Below are 21,902 nucleotides of genomic sequence, written 5' to 3' on the forward strand. Positions count from 1 at the left end.
ATTTCAGTAAATATGGTTGCTTTCAAATAAATAATGATGAGTTTAAAAAATAATTATGGTTAGTCGGAAATATAAAAGGAACTTTTACACAAAAATTGAAAGTACTAGGGGCTGCAGTCGGACAAAGAGAGAGACTTCCATTTTAAAGATTTAGAACCGATAACTCTTTTCAAAATATGGGTCGTAAAATTAATTATTAAGAGATCCAATTCCTTCTAAGCTCTAATTTCATGCTTAATTCTTGTGCCGATTCTCTTGTAAGAGATGTTCATTTAAAAGGCCTATTTAACAAAGAGTCCTCAAGGTCATTAACAGAACTGCAACCGTGGCAGCAATAAAATGTAAATAACCACATATAATGAAGATTTAATTTTGATAGTCATTTTTCATTATCAAATACATATATTTGACAAGTTTCACCAACAATTTGTCATTCCACAATTTCTAAGTGAAACCCTGTTAACAGTACATGCATTTACAGATCATGAGAAAATCGCAATCGCTAAACACAAATTATTGGTTACCAATCTTACTTTTAATCTTAATATATTCTGCAATCACTATTAATTTATAAAACAGAGAGGGTGTTCTTTTTACCTCCGCAGTAGAAAGATTTCTCGCATATTACTACCGTCAGGGACGAGTAGTTAGCACTCTTATTTTTTTAAAAGCATGGAAATTAGGAGCACGATCAATTTTTTTATAAAAAAAATTAAAATATAAATGACAACGAAGCTGGTATGACGTCAGTTGAATAGAGAAACTAACTCTTGCCTTTATTTATCGAGAACTTTCGATTGCCTTAACACCTATTTTGATACAGAATGCAGTTTTTTGCTCCCCCAAAACACTACCGTACCACCAAAATCAATACCCTATTGCTGCTGCTACTCACCTCGTGAGTTCAATGACAAAAACCTAAACGCCCCAACGAAATTATTTAAAAACAGCACTCTATCTTTGCCTCGAAAAATATAAAATTTGCACCAATAGCATAATCAAACACAATCTTAAAATACAATCATCATCCCATGTGATTAAAACACACAAACAACTTAACTACCTCTATCTAAAATTTAACCAAATAAAAGAACACATCTTAATGGCCGAGAACAAAGTAACAGATACTATATGGTGCGGGACGGAGACAGGATCCGCACCCAACTCTATTTGCAGGAGTTGACAATCTTAACCCGCCCCCTGGAAGGCGGCAGACTGCCAGGCCTTATCAACATTTTAATAATTTCAAGGAGATTATTTTAATGACGTAGAAAACAACTTAACTCTTAATTACAATAAACTATAAACCCACATTCGCGAGTAAATAATAATAAACATAATTTTATGTCCTCCAAAAATATATATAATTGATGTTTTGGGGGCTCGAAGCTCAAATCCTATCCAAATACACCCAAATTCTCTCTTCTGATTTTAATGAACTTGAAGAAAAAATAGGCATGAGTTACGAGTAGTCAACAAATAACAACATATTCAAGAGTGCTTAGATACTTGATATTTACACAGTGGGGAAATTCAAGGTGAAAATGATATATTTTCATAAAAAACAAAAACAAAAAAGCTATGGTAACATTAGGTGTTACAGTAATGAATGCCTCTACAACTTCTACTATGGATTTCTGTAGTTCTATTCTTTCCCACCTCGAGGTTTCCTACCATCTCTACGTCAATCTTTGACCTATTCTACAAGACCGTACATAAATCAAACATGTGATGGATCAAGAGAACAGGGAAAGGGGGGGAAAGTTAATGTTAAATTTATGCTGTGAACATACCATCATGACTGCCAGAACAGCTCAAAATCGTTACTATACAAGGAACGGTCTTGAATTTCCAGATTGGCAACATGCCAATTGATGAGTTGAGATTGGAACAATTTACACAAAACCAATCCAGCTGGAAAAATCCACCATTCACTTTCGTCCCTGCATCCCCCAAACAGTTGAGAAATAAATAACTATACGAGGAAGACTTTTCCAAATAAACAACTCTTATTGAGGCTAGGAATACCCTTACATGATACTCCATGGCTGAATGCTGGGGTGTCTTTTACTGGAAGACGATTGAGAGTTGTAATGAATATATCCGCAAAGAAATGCAACCACCTAGTGACAAAGATAATACACAAAATCCCAAATTAAAACCGAAAAAAATAAAATCCATATTACTGTATCCCATCCTTATAAATTTTAAAGTCCATTAGCCTGACAAAAATTAATTAATAAATAGAAGGACTAACTATCACCAATCAGCTGAAATTTGATTGAAAACTCACAACATTTATGAAGGACGTAAGGTTCCACAGAGCATAAAGGCGTGCAAGGCCTGCAGAACGCCTTGGTCCATGACTAAAGAGAGCATTAATTCCAACAGGAAATGGGAGGAGAATGCCAAAAGGTAATGTAAACAATACCAGGAAGACATCCACCAAAGAAATTGAATATAACTGAAGCAAGGTAAGTAACACTAAACTAAAATCTCCTAGAAGCAACATTGAGATTACTAAACCAACAAGATCCTGCAGCCACCACACATAAAGGAAAAGGAGGAAAAAGTCAGTTCTCAAATGTTAGCAAGAACCAACAATTTTGTTTAATAAGTCAATAAAAAATTGATCAATACAACATACCTGATGCCCAACAGGTTTTGTATTATGAAGTATAAAAGAGAGAAGATAAAAGATATCTCTCTTCTCGTCAAGCATATGCAAATTGTTTACATCTAAAGTAGCTCCATGAGTCTTTCGCCTCATATAATTGTCCTCAATTCTTCCACCGGGGCTTAGTTGGGTTCTGTTTCTTGCAAGCCCCAAAGGATGTTCCTTCTTAACACTCTGAAGCCTGGAAACCAAAAATCATATAAACCGCATCATAAAAATATCAAGTACCACACATCAAAAACCATACAACAAATTTCTCTAGATCACAATCAGAACATTTTTTACAGTTTCTCATGAAGATGATATGACAAGAATATTGTAGCGTGACATGAGTACAAAAGATTACCGTGATCTTTCCTCAGTTCTATAAGCTCCATCAATACTTCCTCCAGTGGCTGGATAACCTTCCTCGAGAGCATAAACCACAAGTCCATAGTGGCAATAGCCACTACTTGTGGCCTGAAACCAGGCAAGATCAACGCGTACACCATGGATACTCAAAGCAGGATTGGCATGAGTCTCAAGCCATCTAAGGACAGGACGAAATGTTACTTTTAGTCTTCCACGGCGAACTAACCGCAATTGTGCATTCAGCCCAGCAACCAATCGATACCATGTTGTAGGTTGAACAGACTGCAAACAACATTTAAAATATGTATATAATTGAGTTCCCTAGGAATGGAACAAAAAGTAACAAGAACATGTATCTAAGTGTATATAATTGAGTTCCCTAGGAATGGAACAAAAAGTAACAAGACACATGTATCTAAGTGTATCTGTACATAACATAAATTGAGTTCCCCAAAATCAATAAACAAACCTGACTCATGAGGCTAGTAAGGATATTATCATTTTGAAGGGAGAATGGAGCCATATAGCTTCCATCACCTCCAAAAAGCAATGACATCGGGAACCTTTCAGTTAATCTGGGAGGAAGGTCTGTCCTCTTTTCATCCCCACCAAGAAAGAAGTCCACATAAGCAAGCATCAAGTCAGAAGTTGCATTTACCTATATCATTTTACAGGTCAATTAACATTCTGACATAGCATTCAATATTTAGATTCAATCTGATTTCAATTGAAATGAAAAGCTGCAAAGCGATCTAAAGAACATTTTATTCTTAATGAACAGCTCTTCAATTAAAAAAGAAAAAGAAAAAAGAAAATGAAGACTTTATGATGCTGACATGTCAGACAGGAAAATATGAAATATTTTATCTTCAGTTATCAACAACCCCAATAGTTTTAAACTAATGATCTCATCCTGTCTATTTATAAAAAAGAAATGATAACAATATGATCAACAGTGATGCAATAAACTAAAGGGCATCTGATATAACAGATTACCGATGCTTTAACTATAGGACTACAACTAACCAGGCATGACAACGAAATAAAAACAAACCATTCAGTCAGCAAGTGTACAGTTATCCAGATTTAATAAACTCAAATTTGTATTTTGACCACATGAATATACATTAGGACAGGATCAAGAGACGCGCCTGAACCAACACAATTCATTAACAAATCAACTGAATATCAAATATTTCATCATTTACATGTTCAATATGCACATGAACAAGTCAAACCTTAATCCCTTCATATAGAGCTCGTGAGCGGCAAGAACGAAGGCAAGCGTGATCATACTCTGATCGAACAAACTCGCGCAAACGTTGCAACTTCAGTCTCCTACGCCATTGTTGCCATGACCATGATAGGGGATATGCAAGAACAGAAAGAATGCTATATAATGCTCCCTCCCACCATTGATAAGCTGCTATAGCATTAATCTCATCCACAAATGTATTGAATGCACTCTCATAACTGCCACATCAAATGTTGGAAGATCTCCATCTCAATATCATAACCAAATAAGTGAATAACATTAAAAGAATTAAAATAAAATAGCTGACATCCTCAAATTTCAACCACAGAATCTACAAGGATCAAACAGAAGAAAGTTTTACTAACACAATATCCTGTATTTGTTCAGAAGGTGTGTGCGGCAGATGCCAGGGCTCACTGAAAGTATTAGGTCCCATAAAGAACATTCTATGAACATGACTCTGGGACTCCTCGACTCTGTTTGTTTCTAAGACCTACGCATTGCACATCAACACGTCATCAGCATATACCATTAACAAAGATTTTTTTGTTAAAAAAACAAAATAGCTACTGTTAAGAAGTATGATCATCTTAATTCACAAATATCAGAAAAGGAACCACATAGTTTGAGGAAAACCTCATTGAGTGACTCCAAGAAAGGGAAGGAGTGATCTATTTGAGAGCCATGTTGGGTGGGTGCTGGGCCTGGTAATTCATCGACCCCGACAAATTTCATTCTTGCGACACTAAGCACCAGTGCTAACAGGATCAAAAGACCCGTAAGAAAAAGACCGAATAACCAAGGCCCACCAAATGTGTAAATTAACTCTTCAAGAGCTGTGTAACAGTCAGGCATGTGGTATCTGTCTGAAATGCATTGGTAAGGGCAGGGGGTTTCAGCAATACCACCTGTAGAAAAAGACAAGATGACAATTTAAGCAATGATGCACCATATCATGATAAGAATGAAGGTCTTTTAGAAGATAATTGAAGCAACAAAGGGCGTTGCAAAACCCACCCACCCCAACCCTTAAAAATAAATAAATAAATAAGGAAAAAATGCATATCATTTTAAAGAATACAAGTTTGTGTCATTTTCAGTGAAATTAATGTGTTTTGATGCATATTTATTGGTTTTTTATATTCTCTCTCCTCCACAAAATTAGGAGGAGAGAGAAGGTAAAAATCACCAAAACAAAGTAGTTTCACTTAAAATGATACAAACATGTGTCCTTTAAAATTACAAACACTTTTCCCAATAAATGAATAAACGACAAAAATACAAATCCATGATCATAAAATCCTTCAGCTTTCACAATATAATATTTCAAACTACATGAGAATAAAGTCTCTTGCATGCCTGTTTGCTTAATCATCCAGTAAACTGTAAAATCTACCTCTGACTGAAATATAAGCAGCACGGTGAGGAAGCTCGTTAACAGGACAATGGTGACAAAGTGATCTATCAGATCCAGTAACATTCTTGTAAGTGCCGGCTGGACATTCCTGGAGGCAAGCAAGATGCATAAAAGCCTATGAGTAGAAGATGGAAGCATCTACTAGTCACCATAAAATGAAAAGCAAGGAAGTAGTCAGAGAACACAAGACAAAGAGAGTAAAGAAAGCTCCTATTAGAGTAAGCTTCCTCTAAATAGTGTTGTCAAAAGCTGGGGCCAGCCTAGGCGCTGAGAAAGGTGGGATGCCAGTCAAAAAGCATTCAACTATGAGATTGCAGCCCAGAAACCATGTTTCATCTTTTAAACACTTTCTAGCCAATGCTACGCAATTAAAAAGGGAACTGGATTCTACTAAGGCTAGCTGAATCTACAAAACCAAAGCAAAAACACAAAAAACAGCTGTGCATGGTTGCCAAAAGTGAAGGTTGTTGACAGTGAATAATCACTTGCATAAGTTGCATCAACAACATGGCTGCCCCAGCTTGCAGCACAAGCATCAATATCGTACGATACACATACGATACAGAATCTCCGTTATACGTATTAGTTGGTTGTATCGGAATGAGTCTTTGTATTGGAATGAGTCTTTGTATTGGATTGTGTATCGCCATATCGTACGATATGGTATCGAATCATGTATCATACGATACAAAAATCAAATACAAATTGACAGTTTTCGTATAAAAAAATCTGAAAAGTATCTATTACTTGAGAAAAGTAAATAAAGATATTCAAATTAAAAAAAATCTGAAAAATCATTATTAACAAGGGAAAGAAAACAAAGATTTGATTTGTGATTTAAATTCAAAAATCAATCAACAAAAACCAGTATTAGTTATGTCACTAATAGAAGCTGATAGTGATAATATTAATCTTGATGATTGATGAGTAGGAGAATAACTTGTTTGAATTTTAGTTGCTTAGTATTTTGTTGATTGGATTCTTTTTGGAATTTGGATTTATATGATATTATATATTTTTAAATTATTTTTTATTATGTTTCTTTATCTTACGATTCGATACAATTCACGATACACGATAAAAAACCGACTGAACGTACAAGATACGTATTGCGAACCTTGTAGAGAACACATAAGCAAAATTGCATTTCTATGTCTACTGCAACTTGAACTATTAACATCACTCTTATGTATACGCCCCCCAAAAAAAGGAAAGTTCATTTCCCTTCATGATTTATCAATATATCACTCTCGTCAATCTGCCACCATATAGAGTTTACAATATAAATAATGTAGAATCTTAAAAAAGTGATGACAACCAGAGACCACAAATGCCGAACTATTATCCCCTCCACACATGTTTAATCATTAAAAGTAACATATTTAGACAAAACATCAAGACACATAGAGTAACGTCAAGCATTGAGTAAACATGGAAACTCATGAACAGAAAACTAGGGAAAGCCCATAAATAAATATAGAATCATAACAGAATTGGGGAAAACAGAAAGAAAATATACCTCACAAAATGTACCGTAGAGCCCTTTGGGGCAAGCCTTCCCAGTTATCGTGCCATTTTCTCCAGACCCACCTTGGCCTTTACCCTTTCCTCCCCTATCATAATCAGATATAATTACCATTACAACATGAATGAAAAGCAAGGGCAGAACTGGAAACAAATTACAAAGTGCTAAAACAGAAAACATCAAGGAAAAAATATTTAATAAAATTTATTTACAAAAAAAAGTGTCAAATTTTAAGCCTTCAGATCAGATGTTTGTGGCTGCAATCACCCCTGAAGCTACGCATAGTTCCATTCTGATGCTGACGAGAAGCGTGAGTGGTCATGAAGGGAAATGCTACCTTTAGCATATAAAAGCTAAAAGTATTTTTTTTGGGATAAAAATATACAAGCTAAAAGTTATGTTTACAAGACCATAGCAAAGAAAATGAAAAGAAATAAGTTCTCTTCTAACTCAAACCCTAATTACAACCCCAACTCCCAAGTAGGAGAATAAATACATTAGCCTAAAAGGATTCACAGCAAAAATTTGCTACAGATTTGCATGTCTCAAAACATTTCAGGATGTGTAATACGTGATGGGACTGATGGCCACTATGAGTGCCCTTCTATACTAGAGCAGTTGTTTATGGTCCAGTTTGAGGTTTAGCAAGAGTAGAGAGGTCAAATGTGATAACTTTGCTATTATCAGGTGCATCTGGCTGGAGCAGGATATGTGCATTTTTAAGGGTGTCATATTATTACCCTTTAAATTAGGTTTGGGACAGAGTTATGTTCTAAGTCTATCTTGTGAGTTCTTCCCGAGGCTGCCGTTCAAGGGAGCATCCATCTCTGATATGCAAAGGTATTGGGCAGCCTTGCTGCTTTCCTAGTTTCCTTTCTTTACTTTTGCTTCTTTAAAAAAAAAAAAAAGAAGAAGAAACAAAGCAAGAGAGATTTTCCAGCTCAAGGATGTCATATCCTTGTTCCGGTTGTACTTATCTCTTTAACCATACCTTTTTTTTCTAACAAAAAAAAAAACAAAGAACATTAGCTAACAGCCTTCTAATAAAATTACTCTTCTGCTAGGAAGAAGCTATTACCATGTTGATAAAGGTAAAGAATGAAAATCTATTCATTTGGAGGTACAGGAAAACGATAAATAGAAAATAAAAAACCAAAGAAAACTAACATCAATGGCAACTACAGCTACTAAAACAGTAGCAAATTTACATCAAACACTGGCTGCACTCTATTTTTGGGTAAAAAGGCAGCTAGGAAAAAAGAAAGATTACAAGCTCATAAAGTTTAGCTGACATTCTTCAGCCGATAGGCACACTATAACATGCACCAACAAATACTTCCTTGAACACTTAGTTGCACCCAGAAATATTAAGCAAATTCAGATTAAAATAATATATTAGAGTTACAGCAAAAGCTTATTATAGGCATACCCAGTCAGGATGTCTCCTTTCACACTAGCAATGGGCTGATAAACGTCTCCAGTGGGAATGTCAGACCAATGAAGATGAATTCTTCCACCACCTCCACCACCACCTCCATTAAAACTGCCACATCCTCCCATAGAGGAAAGAATAGCTGATTCATCAATAGCAATGGTATGGAGAAACAACAGTATAGTGCCACCAGATCCACCCCCAGGACCTCCAGTTGAATTATCAAAAATTGCATATTTTTCCATTCTGATTGCTGGTTCAAAATTCTCTCCGTCAGCACTTACAGAGCCTTGTATGGACAAACTTGACAAGGGATGTTCTAATGATCCCATGACTGCTCAACAGATATAACACAAGAATGCAAATTAAAGAAAATTTGTGGTGATCAACATCTTCAAATACTCAAAAAGAACTCATTAACTGACACAAACATAAGCTTACCAATGATACCACCCCCAGCTGTGATACCAGTTGAGCTGACATTTCCACTTCCACTACCAAGTTCACAGGGAAGGTTTGCAGTCCCATATGAAATCCCACCCTCAACACAAGTATCATTATAACATGCCTCCCCACCTTTACCACCATGTCCACCACCACTGCCAATACCATTACTTAGAATATTCCCACGGCCCAAACCACCAGTACAGCCTGCAAAATTTGTTTTTAGACACACAAAGAATAAAGGAAGTGCACAGTTATTTGAGTTAAAAAGTGACAACAACCTCTAGGACAACAAGGAAACATACCCATTCCAGATGCAGATATTATTCCAGAAGATTCAACAGTTATGGTCCTTGCCCTGTGGAAATGAACAACAGAACCTTTTATAAGGCCTTCAACAAGGACGTCCTCAACCCGGCAGATCTAGAAAGACAACATAGAGTTTTCAAGTTTCAGCTGTAGACATATTGGCATAAGCAAATCCATTACACCATCGAAACTACCTGAAGTGTGAATGACAAGGATGAATTCACATTGCAATCTTCAGGAGGATGAAGTAATTCATAGGGGCAATCTTTGTTGTCACAGTAAAGCTTTGGAGTACTGTCAATTATACGAGTATAAAAATTTAGCATAACTAGAAACTAATGCACAGAATTAGAAGTCAACAAAAGACGATTTGACAACATCCAACCGTACATATCATCAGTTGTGGCATTCTCCAATGGACCACGCAAGACAGATCCAGGCCCAACCTACCAAAAATGTCAAAAGCAAAGTCAAATTTTAGAGGTAAGACCAAATAAAACTTAACCAAAACACAAAGAACATACACTAATATCACCACTGGCTACTGCCAGAGGCAATCAAGTTGCCACAGTGGTTATATTTAACATAAAAGAATTAACAAGTTACAAGACCCAAACCCAAATTGTTGGAAGAACCAAGAACATTGAAAAAGTACAATTGAGCCACCAAAATAATGACGCAATGGACAAAAACAGTCTATTGTGCCCCAAAAAGTATGCAGAAAATGAGTAAGCACCAAATAAAGCCAAGATTCTGACAAGATGTGACTAGAGCCAATAACCATAATCAGTAATCATTATGATATTTTTCTCTGACAGTTTCAACTTTCATCAGTCTTTGAGCATAAACACAAAAAAGCAGTTCCTTCGGATTGGTTTTAAAAGTTTAGGGAGGCATAAAGTGGAGAAAATTTGTAATTATGAGTTTTCTATGCGTTGCTTGGGTGTGATTGGTTTGAGCAGAATGGTTAAAATTTGAGGAGTAATTGTTGACCTTAGATCTATATGTGATAGGATTGTCTTCGTGGCTTCTCTTTGGTGGTCAGCTCAACTGCTCATGGTTTATGACGGTTTAGTCGATAGGAATTTAGACAATTGGTGAGCTTTATTGTAATTGATTTGTTTTGCTGAAATATGTGCTTGACCAGGACTTAAAAACATCTTTGCATCATTTCATTATACTAATAGAGGAGGATTATATTCACAAACTTTTTTTTTACAAACTTACAAACTACACTATGTCTTACCAGTAAGACTTCACTCAAGAGTGTCTTACCGATAAGACATAATGTAGTTTGTAAGAGTTTGTAAATATAACATTCCCCATACTAATAATAACCCAAAGTATTCATAATAGACTAACATTAGAACATAACAATATTGTATTAGATTAATTTTTGAACAAAAGAAAGAAAGACACAGGAAATAATGAAGACTTACAAATCAATATGAAATGATGGATGAAAAGAAAGTTAGTCTAATGCCAAGAGAAATGAGATCTCCCAATTCATTACTCTAGATAAATCAGACAGGGAATTAAGTGCTTAAAAGACTACACGAATGATCAGTGGTAAAAACAAAACAATGTCTCACATGAATACTATAAAATAGGGATAAAACCAAACGCTGTGCTTCAATCCAATCTCCTGGGCCCGACAAATTAAGTAGACCTTGTCCATGAACTCCAAGGTTGGCATTGGAATGTATCACAGAAGACTCCTGTTAATAAAACCTGATGGGTCATATGTGAAGATATATGGAATTATATTGCATAGTCAAGGAGTTGTTAAATACCCTGAGAACAATCAAATTACTAGCCTCAAGCAAAGAAGTTGCCACTGTTATATCTTCCCCGCCATCTATGAGCATTTTTGAGTTCCACATCAAGAACATTTTTACAGACATGCGAAGAGCTCCATATACCTTTGTCATAGAAATTAAGTGTAAGGCGTTAATAAATAACATTGGAACATTACTAGATAGTATTAAAAAAATGGTGCAGCCTATTTCAGATATGCACATTTATGTTTAGTAGTTCTAAAGAACTATTCAAAGATGCAACAGACAGTGGAACTAAGGCTCAACAATGAACCAAGGAACAAGATTTACTAAACAAACTCCAAGAGATCCCAGCTACCTTCATCACAGAATCACTCATTAACAGTTCTTCAGCCAGTAACTCAAACTCCGATGTAGCATAGTGACGCAGCCCAAAGCTCAACACCCCACCCTGCAATAGGCTTATCTGTCCTTGCACCTATACAATGAATAACAAAAGGAACAGGTAGTTGACTGATTCCCTCACATGCCAAAAATATTTTTTATGCCAGATTAAAAATAAAACAGAACATGCATCACAATATGCATGGAAAACAGAGAGGAAGCTTACCATCTTTTTTTGGATCAAAGAATTTATTAGAAAGGAAAGGAAATATACAGACTTCGGGCCTGTTTGATTATGTTCTTCTTTTTTTGTTTTTAAAACTGTTTTGTAGAATAGTCAATGAAATGAGTGTTTTCTGTGGTTTTATTGTTTCGAAAGTTAAAAATCAAAACACAAAACAGAAACAACTAAAATATGTTCTCTAAAATTGATTCTAAAAACTACAAAAACAGTTACAATTTTTAGAACTATTTTTACAAAACAAGCATGATCAAACGGGTATTTCTTTTTTTGTTCTGAAAATTAAAAAACTGTTTTTGAAAACAGAATTAAACAAGCCAAAATCTTTATAATAAAAGGCAGAAAATAAGGCATCCTCTAAGCAGCAGCAAGCCAAGAATACTAACAGATAGCCAAAACTTAGGAGGGAGTCAAGAGAATGTTAAAATTTTCAATCACTTTGCATCAAACCACCCCACACCCCAAAAAAAAAAAAAGCATTAAAAGATAGATAATAGATTGAATTCACATCAGCCCGAAGAAAGCTCCTGAACTAGAAAAATATGGATTTAAAAGAACCCATAGTTAGCAGTACAATACAAGTCAATATAAACAAATACATATCAAGCAAATGGAATAAAAGCTTATGAAGACACATACTCCAGTAAGTTATCGTATTTGGTGCTTCATTGCTTTTATCTTCAACAATTTTGTCAGTGGGATTATTCTGGCTCGACAGTTTATTAAAAATATCCAAACTTATACTGGCGAGTTGCTTCGGAACTTGGCTTCTTTGAGGGAGTCAATTTTGGCAAACACAGTAATTGCAATATAAAATACTAAACCTATCCCTCATAAAACTGGGTAGAACAACATTAAATTCCCTTTTCCAAAGATCCCTGTCCAATCATATGATTTAATTGCCTAATTTGTTTTTCCTTCTTCATATGTTTCATTCGAAGTACTCGTATATGTTCATGTACTCATGTAAAAAAATAAAAAAAAGCAAAATAAAAATCAAAGAATAAGAAAAAAATCTGTCACCAGACAAGGAAGAAAAGAAAAGAGGTTTATTAACAGAAAATCAGCATTATCCAACTAATTTATAGATCTGCATTTGACAAACCTGTACACGACTCCAAAGCAAAGGAACCGTGGCCCTAGCCTTATTTCGAACATAAACATTAGTCCAAAGAGGTTGATTAGGAAACTCCAACAGAAGTGTCTCTGTATCAGTTGTCATGTTAAAGTTATCAACTATAAGGCTTCGAGGAACCGCATCATAGAGAGTCCCAGCAGCACCTGCATTTTCAGGACAGCCCAAGCTACTACCACCTGAAATAAGAAATCAATTGTGCAGTCAACATAACTGTTGATAAGTTCGGAATCCCAACATAGCTAAACACAATAGTAAAGTCATACAAGAATTTTAAAATCATCTAGAGTAGAGAGTAGCTCCTCAAATCCTATTTGTTTAACTCAAGTGCAAGGTAATTCCAGTAAAGTGCCGAAAATAGTTAACAGTTCATTTCTAAATATTTGCCTTATCATCCATAAACAAATCGAAGACAAGAGACTTTTAAATAGCAATCAGGTGCTCCTCACAGTGGAAGTTCCACAACCCTGATTCTTCAGAACATTATTCTCCCAAAAATTCGTACACCAATTCAAAATACATAATTACTCATTGCATCTTCTCATAACCAACATACCTGAGGAGAAGGGGTTGGTTTTCCGAACATCACTCTCTTTAAGACTCAACTAAAAGATTGAAATAGAATTTTTAAATCCTAACAATGACACCTACTTATAGCTATTTCTTTACAGATTTGAACAAGGTAACATGTTACCCTATATATTAGCATATAGGAGTACTTGATTTGCAGGGAAGGTCTCTTCAAATTATATTTAGAAAGAGCTAACCAAAGCAAAAACATAAAATCCTCACCATGCACGTAAATTTTGGGCTCATCATGCCTACTGAAAACGTCAACTGAAACTCTCCCGCCGCCACCACCAGCAAAACCATTACCTCCACAAGCACTTATCATCCCACTACCAGTCCTGCTCTTTAAAAGAAAAAAACAGATCAAAGAAAAAACATAAAAACTAGAATCATGAAAAGTACATTACATTTGAATTGCAATCAGGCACAAAACTAATTTAATACATTCATTATTGGCTAATACAACTAGGCATATGAATGTAGGGATAAAAAATCCTTCAAATGTATATTTGTAGACGCATACATTCGCCAACAAACTTTGATGTGGCTTAATGTTTTCAGTAATAGATACCTATACAAATATAGGTGATAGTTGAAAATTTATATATAAATATACATACACACACACACACACACACGCTACTATATTCATTATGATAATGATGATGAGTAGCTGATGTCATATATAGACAACCACACCATGGAATGCAGCAACATGGAAACAGCATAAACAATTGTTACCAAGAAAGAAGAAACTTCCCAGACAAGATTTTACAGAAAAGACATTTGGTAACTTGTATCAGTTATGTCTCTTATATAACCATGCAACATACAGCGCTGACTTACAAAAAGCTAACAACTGGCTAGGTTGAAAACACTATCTGGGTATGATGAAAGCCGTTTAAAATTTAACCATTTGGTTTTTGCCATTATCAGATAGACAGATAAGATGTAACTTCAACTTCTTTTTTGTGAAGACTTCACCTTATTGTTGCAATGTGTCGGGGAGATAAGAACAGATTAAAAAGGAGAAACATCGAGGTTAATATGATTGAGGGTAATAATGAACTTATAGTTTCATGTGGAGATATTAATAAGCTTATAAACAGATTACAAGGTAATAATGAACTTCAAAGCCTAGACCATAAGTGTATTAACTTCACAAAAAGATCTTTAATTTAAATCATGTTTTCTCAAGTGAGTGTCAGCATATATAATCTCACTTTAAAATTATAACGAGGCATATAGAGAGTACGGTAACAGACTAAAAATTTGGAAGGGGAAAAAATAGCGAATACACAGCAAGAATGAAGATGTCAAGATGAAAATCAAAACTGCAAACTAGATATCGCCCAATCAGAGACCTATTAGAATAGAAAGATGACAATCATAATAGTTCTGATTCAATAAGATTATGCTTACGTTAACCAAATAAGATAGAAATAAATAAAACTATTACATTCTGTGAGCCTTGATGTAGATGCTGCCTCCAGAGCCACCTCCACCTTTGGTCCCTCCATCGGCCCCATCAGCCAACACAGTTGCATTCATCTCAACAACTTGATGAATAACCATCCTCACAAGGCCACCGCCCAACCCACCATAGTCACTCTCCTTGCTTGTGGAGCCACCCTTGCTCCCATAACTATACGGGTTCTGCAGCGTAGCCCATGCATACGGATCCCCTCCCCATACATCCTCCGGGAGCTTCGACGTGTCAACCAAACAGCCGGCACCCCTCCCACCATGCCCCCCGCCACCCCCACTAACACCTTGGGGAGTACCACTCGTCTGAGGAGGAGGCTGACCCGCCATTCCCGTCGTGTTCACCGCCGTACCATTTCCAAAAACAGCATTCTCTGCCTCCAGCTCAAAAGCTCCGGTGACAATCGACGAGTTGGTACCTAAACTAAAATTACCAGTAATATTAAAGTTTATCCTGCACCCGGGAATCTTGCAGTGAAACCTCACCCCAGGTAGGATGTTAAAATTGCCCTTCCCTGCTATGTACGCATCGCGAGTGAGGTTCGCATCGTTCACTATCTTGCACGTCGTGTCCAGAGACCCAACCCCGCCAAGATCGTCCACGCACGACACCGACGGCGGGTGAGGCGGTGGCGGCGGAGGAGCCGGCGGCGAGTAATCCTGATGAAAAAGGTTCCAATCAAAATCAGTTACGGAAAAATCGCGCCCCAACTCGTTGCTCGTGGATTCGTCACACAAACTGTGCCTGACGAGGGCGAACGCGAAGATGGCGAAGAAACGGAGGCGCCGGAAACGAAATCGAGCCATTCACCGGCGGCGATAGAAGTCATCACATTGAGGGGAACCGAGATTGGTGTTTCGGAAGTGAAATTTCATTCAGAAACCAATGCAATGAACCGTCACGGTTAACATGAAGAAGGAAAGAAAATTAAAAAAATAAAAACCCTAGTCTCTGCGTGCGTAAGGAATTTCAATCTCACTGAAAACCCTAGAAATCTCTCAGATACACACGAGGAGAAAGCTCGAATGGAATTAGAGAGAAGAACCTCAATGTGGAAGAGCGAGCTTTATTTAATTCTGATGGTAAAGGAGAAAGGGAGTACTTAAATACGGCAAGGTTCATGTGAACCTCGGTGTTCTCTACTCCTTTCTAGCGTTTTCATTTCTCTCTCTTGTGATAATTGATTTTCTTCCACTTGGATGACTCTGATTGGGCTAGTGTTGGGAATTATTGAGGACTTTCACCGTAGGGGATCATTTCTTGCTTTACCGAAGCTCACGCCGCGTTAAAGGAGCGTCTAATACACACCTCTAAATAACGAAAACAATTAACGGAAGAAACCCATGTGGAATAGGAAAGCTAACAAGGACATGAAAGGGTAGGTTTATTGGTTGCGTGTAACTCACGCGCGCACGAGCAAGGAGCGTGACCAAGCATCAAGACAAGCGAGAAATGAGTAGGGGGTGCAGCGACGGCGCCACCGTGGAGTCGCGTCACGTGAGCTGACGAATGAGGTTCCGCCAACGGCCACAGTTGCCGCGGCTGTGGCAGATTTATGAGCAAAGGGTTTGGAGGCCGTGTCAGTGAGGGAGTGTTTTGCGGCCGTTGGTTTATTAATAAAATAATTGATGATGGATATTGAAAGATAAACTACACGCGTATGCACTCAGATGTGCCAGGCACAAGAAGCTTACTCATACAGGTTTTTTTGGATTTGCTATCCTGAATATGTGTAACCGAAAAAAAAAAAAACACGTGAATAAAAAGTTATTTAAAAGTAAATATGTCTTTATTTATTTATTTTTAAAATAATGTATTTCTGTATTTTTAATTTTTTTTTTGTTGATATCTATTTGTCAATTATTGTGCGTTTAAATTTTTATAATAGTAATAGCAGTAGAATCGAAGAAGCACGATTTTGTGTGGAGTAAATACATAAATAATTTTATCTAATAATAAAATCATCTTGTCAGATAATAGTAACAATCATGTTGTTTTCACGCTTTTAATTTCTGATATTAATATGTAAACAATAATTAATGTTATTTAAATCTGTATTTCCACGATGCTTATTCATTTCAATTCCGCAATTATGCCATGATAATAACATGCAAGACTAGGATCTCCGAATTCAATCCGTATCTCTCAACTCTAAGATACATGTAAATTATTTATGATATTTTTGTTTATGTTCCCCGTTGGATGGTGATGCCGTGTCTAAAAAATGGACCAAAGGTTATATGGGTCAGTCTTTTGGTTTGCTAATTTTTTTTCTAAGATGGACAGAAATTTTTCAACCTCTTGGTATAGGCTGGCCCAGCATAAAATTCAGAATGTAATGTGTTCCTAAGTTTATGATCACGGTTTAATACAATGAGATGACACAGTCTTAAATTGCAATGAAAGAAAAAGAAACATTTTATCTCTCTTTACAATAACAAATGAGATATGCATGTAAAATATAAAAAAAATTACATCAATCACAATCTAAAAACTGTAAGAAATAAATTGAATAAAGATTAGGACAAGAGACTAATTATATATTTCAAATAACTTATTTTGATTTATGCTTGTGAAAGCATTATTTTTTTACATAGTTAGATGGGATGGCAAGGAAATAAAAAAATAAAAATAAACGCAATTTTCATCGACCTGAAATTAAGTTTAAAAGATTACTAAGAGAAATATTATAGAAGGTTATGGTTATGGAAAATAAATGAGTTCTTGTTGTTTATATTTAAGTTTTCAAAGATGTGTATAATTTAGTATATGAACAGAGTGTCGAGTCAGGAAATATTTTTCTATAACAATAGGATTATAGCATTGGTTTAAGGGGGCGTTTGGTTGAGAAAAAAAATTTTGAATACTAGGGAAATGTAATTGATAGGGAAATAGTTGAAAAGTGAGATAAAGTGAGATAGATAGGAAAATGTAAAAAAAAGTTGTTTGGTTGAGAAAAAGTTTACTGGAAAAATTAGATAACTTTTATAAAATCTATGTTTGGTTGGAGGTAAAATATAGATGGGAAAATAAGTTGTTATTACGAAAATAACCCTGATTTTAAAATCACGTAATTTCTAACCAGAAAGTCTGGTTGGCTCCCTGTGATGACTGATTGTATTACTTTTTTATTTAACGTTTCTTTTCTGAATGCCCATTACGGAAGCTTGATTAGGAATTGAGTTTTATGAACTTTGCTGGAATATAATTATTTCTCCATTCTGTGGAAACCACATATTATTCATTTGAATTTTTCACACCAATTATGTTGCGTTTGATTGGTACTGTTTCAGTATCTGCTGTGTTATACATCTTTTGTTAACAATATCTAACTTTTCTTTTTATCAAAATAGTAATAATGATGATGATAATAATAACAATATCTAATTTTTTGGAAATAAATGTTGACATCACTGTAAAGTATACACCATCACACCCAATCTATTATGGCAATGTTCTTCTTTTTTACTATTATTCAAGTAGCCATATTCTTCGTTTAGCCAAACTGGTGGTGCTGTGACTTTCATTCACCTTGAGTAATAATACATTACCATATGAAAAAAGAGATAGACACTGACTTTTTTTTTAACATTTTTTCCTGATACGTATGTAACTAGAAACATCAACTTAATTAAAAGGAAGCAAGCATAAAATAGTAACACTGTATTGTGTTGATAACCATCTTACTAAAATCCAATATCATTGTCATTTGAGTACAGACAGTGAATGGAGAAGTAATTTGGACCTGGTTAACATATCACATTTATATTAAATTACAGAGTTAAGATGCAACAAACTAAAAACAAAAACAGTAGAATATTTACTTCATAAACCCTACATCAAACACATATGCTTGAATGGTTCATGCTGTTGGCCTTTGGAGTTTATCTGGGAAGACATGGATCAACAATTTTTCACATCATCAAGAGGCAAACATCATAACCTGATGCATGAGCACTTTGTCAATGCCCATGAGAAAGGAACTCCAATGTTCTTCTCCACAAAATGACTTTTTCCCCGTTGTAGCATGACAAAAAGACTAGGACACAATCAAAATAATGAGACAAAGTTAAAATGTGAGGCAGTTGGCAGTACATAATGCACAAAATGAAGACCATGCTGACAGAATAAATACCAATGAGTGAAACTGACAGACATAAAAGAAGTATTATATAATTCATACGACCAACTATAGAAAAATTCTAATATCATTAGTGCATTGGTGAAGTATAAAAGCAGAGTCCTTGAAGTATTTTAGTGTGTATTAGGATTAACCTACTGTAGGTTTTAAACTATATACTTGCTATATAAACAAACTATTCACAAAGAAATATGTCCTCTAATCACAACCAAACCATGTTAAAGTGAAAAGTTGGAGCTTTTAGGCCAGCACCTTGGTCATCATACCAACACCTCCACATTGCATGTGAAATTGCATTACATGGCTAACGTAATTAGAAAAAAGGAACACTGAAGTGAAGAATGCAAAAACAGTGCTGGCAACTTTATATTAATCTAACCAAAGATTTAAATTCAACAAAAACAACTTGAGATCATCCATTCTCATTACTTCTACTACAAAGCCAAAATTTATTGTTTTTTCTCCAGCGGTTTGGCCAGCAACATGGCAATAGATTAATAGGCTAATTGAATGTGATTTCTCATGACCAATAACTGATACATAAACTTTCTCTGACCAAAAATCACTATATTATATTATTCAATGTTTTCAATAATCCTCCTTACAGTGGCACAAAAACAATTTCAATGCCAAAGTATATTTGCATTATTTTGCCTATAATATGAGTAACTGAGCATTGGCTCAAGAAAGTTGAAAATAATGGATCTGCACCACACTAACATTGGCTCACAATTCCAATGAATGTGTGAAAGCCCTGAACAATTAATTGAATAGGCTATCCATCATGACTTACTTTCTTCCTCAACTCCTGCCCACAACACCATTCTCTGATACCCACCACAAACTAATAGAAACCCTTCATTAGTTTGATTTCAACAATAATTCTCAAACTCAATTCTACCAAAACGCAACCAATTAGTTGTAAATTGCATTTTAAAATGATGATGGGGCAAGATTAAATTGAAAAAAGTTATCAACTTTGGGGGATCAGTGACATAGTAAGACAGACCCAGAATTGGGTTGAAGAAGAGCAACATAAACACATGAAAATTCAATAAAAAATAAATAAGAAAATTCAGAATTACCAGAAAGCGGTGTAGCCATAGAAATCAACGTCCAAGCACATGAAAAGAAGGGAAGCGGAGGAGAAAACAGTTTGCCCCAATCGAAGAGCAAAGCTGGCACTGGTGCCAAACGCCCCTGGCAGTTCCTCCATTCTACCATGCAATTGCAAATCCTTGTCATGGTAATTCAATACCAGACATACCCATAACATCAATCAGTTTCAAAGAGTAGTTATGGAAAAAAAAAATGAAAAGAAAAGGAAATACGCAGAGAAATAGAGAAAAAAAAGAGAAGCTGGGTGAGGTCGATAGTTCTGGAAAGCAAACCTTCTGTCGACAACCACCATGCAATGATGCTTTCTTCCGGTCGCCGTGTACGAAGGTGCTCTTCAACCCACACAAGGAAGACAACGTACTCACTTTCTATCTACTCACGCCCTAAGCTGCTGACCAGACACACAAGCTTCCCCATCGTATCATCTCTTGCCTTTTCAGAGGGTATAATGGGTGTGAAAAAATGAAGCAAACAGTGATTTAGCCATCTTTTTGCAAAAAACCACCTACGAAAACGGTTTCGAAACAGTGCCGAAAGCTGTCATTTTGTGATCCAATTGAAAAAGCTATGCATCTTGGATGGATGGATTTTTGAGTGAATCTATTCTACCAAACAAGACATTTCTGGAATCCTTGTTTCGTTTGCATAGGAAACTTTTTGAAAAACCGTGAGCCAAACACCACCTAAGTGCTTTAGTTTTCTTATGTTGCAACTCATAAGCAAATTTTTCTACACACACAAACATTCATGAGTCCATTATTTTTTAAAACAAAAAAGAGAAAAAGAAAAAGAACTCAATTTTTGATCTTTCAACAAAAAAAACTATTCATCCTTCCTACCACATAAGAATAGTATTTCCGTTGGTTTAAAGTGAATATATTTTCTTAAATTGTATGAGATAGTTTAGTTTCATACACGCATATAAAAATATACGGGACCAATTAAAGAAAAGTGAAAAAAAAAAGTGAGTTTCACTCATTTTTTTTGTTTCATATAACACGAGAAACTATATTTCCTAAAAACTAGAAATGATACAATGCTATAACTTTGATATAGTGATTATTCATACAAAGTGGCAAGGAGAATGAGTGGTCATAAGATTTAAGCTGGATGCTAACCTGGATTAATACTTTGGGGTTATTTGTGATTAGAAGACATGCACCTTTCAAGCTTAAACTATAAATTTACCAAATAACAATGATAATATATTTTGTTTTAGGATCTTCCAAGCAGAATGACTGTTTGCAAGCTTTTATTTTTCTTATAAGCAAAACCTTAACTACATAAAATTTTACAAAAGTTCTAATAGTAAATATATATATATATATAACAAAGAAAAAACTAAAAAGCTAAAAACTTTTTAGATCTTTTTAAAAATGTATGTCAGCATTTTGGATTCTCACATTTGCAACACACATATTGCCACATATTATAAACATATAGGCAAAAAAAAATGAACGGAAGCTTGAATTACGATTTAATCGAAAAAATAAAATAAAAATTACAATTTTGGAATTTTAAACTCCTCCCAGAAAAAAAAAAATGCCTCTGAAAATCTACACACATATTGATATTGCCACATATTATAAACATATAGGCAAAGGATACCTGTACCGGGTCATCACTCTTCGCATATTG

The 21,902-nt window shown here is 35.4% G+C and overlaps 1 protein-coding gene and 1 long non-coding RNA gene across 5 annotated transcripts; both read right to left on the minus strand.

Moving 5' to 3' along the window:
• Positions 1-1,356: 1,356 nt before the first annotated feature.
• Positions 1,357-16,083, minus strand: LOC133312414 (uncharacterized). 4 transcript variants are annotated; one of them, XM_061513593.1, is made up of 22 exons: positions 14,978-16,083; positions 13,741-13,856; positions 12,919-13,127; positions 11,547-11,666; positions 11,204-11,332; positions 11,003-11,128; positions 9,801-9,856; positions 9,605-9,704; positions 9,407-9,524; positions 9,099-9,308; positions 8,655-8,991; positions 7,220-7,313; positions 5,680-5,788; positions 4,920-5,191; positions 4,649-4,776; positions 4,267-4,501; positions 3,498-3,686; positions 3,024-3,310; positions 2,648-2,765; positions 2,294-2,536; positions 2,035-2,123; positions 1,357-1,943 (listed from the first exon to the last, which is right to left on the minus strand). In XM_061513593.1, the coding sequence occupies exons 1-22, from the start codon at positions 15,808-15,810 to the stop codon at positions 1,796-1,798; spliced, it is 4,266 nt and encodes a 1,421-aa protein (XP_061369577.1). In that variant the 5' UTR covers positions 15,811-16,083; the 3' UTR covers positions 1,357-1,795. The 4 variants fall into 4 exon arrangements, with proteins under 4 accessions (XP_061369577.1, XP_061369576.1, XP_061369575.1 ...); XM_061513592.1 differs by having other exon boundaries at positions 2,648-2,851; positions 3,050-3,310; positions 14,978-16,082; XM_061513591.1 differs by having other exon boundaries at positions 2,648-2,858; positions 14,978-16,080.
• Positions 16,084-18,710: 2,627 nt separating this feature from the next.
• LOC133312440 (uncharacterized) lies at positions 18,711-20,858 on the minus strand. The gene is made up of 3 exons (XR_009751681.1): positions 20,537-20,858; positions 20,231-20,382; positions 18,711-19,043 (listed from the first exon to the last, which is right to left on the minus strand). It is a non-coding gene; the product is annotated as an uncharacterized LOC133312440 (long non-coding RNA).
• Between the last annotated feature and the right edge of the window lie 1,044 nt (positions 20,859-21,902).

Source organism: Gastrolobium bilobum, unplaced genomic scaffold, assembly GCF_033153095.1.
Source record: "Gastrolobium bilobum isolate Gb01-03AN ecotype WA unplaced genomic scaffold, APGP_CSIRO_Gbil_v1 utg3492, whole genome shotgun sequence".
In the NCBI taxonomy this organism is placed as follows: domain Eukaryota; kingdom Viridiplantae; phylum Streptophyta; class Magnoliopsida; order Fabales; family Fabaceae; genus Gastrolobium; species Gastrolobium bilobum.

Coding starts and splice junctions, on each gene's coding strand:
- LOC133312414 (XM_061513591.1), bottom strand. CDS start 15,810: ATGGCTCGATTTCGTTTCCGGCGCCTCCGTTTCTTCGCCATCTTCGCG. Junction 13,128..13,740: donor GCCCAAAATTTACGTGCATG/GTGAGGATTTTA, acceptor TTCTTATTTCAG/GTGGTAGTAGCTTGGGCTGT. Junction 7,314..8,654: donor AAAGGAGACATCCTGACTGG/GTATGCCTATAA, acceptor TGATTATGATAG/GGGAGGAAAGGGTAAAGGCC.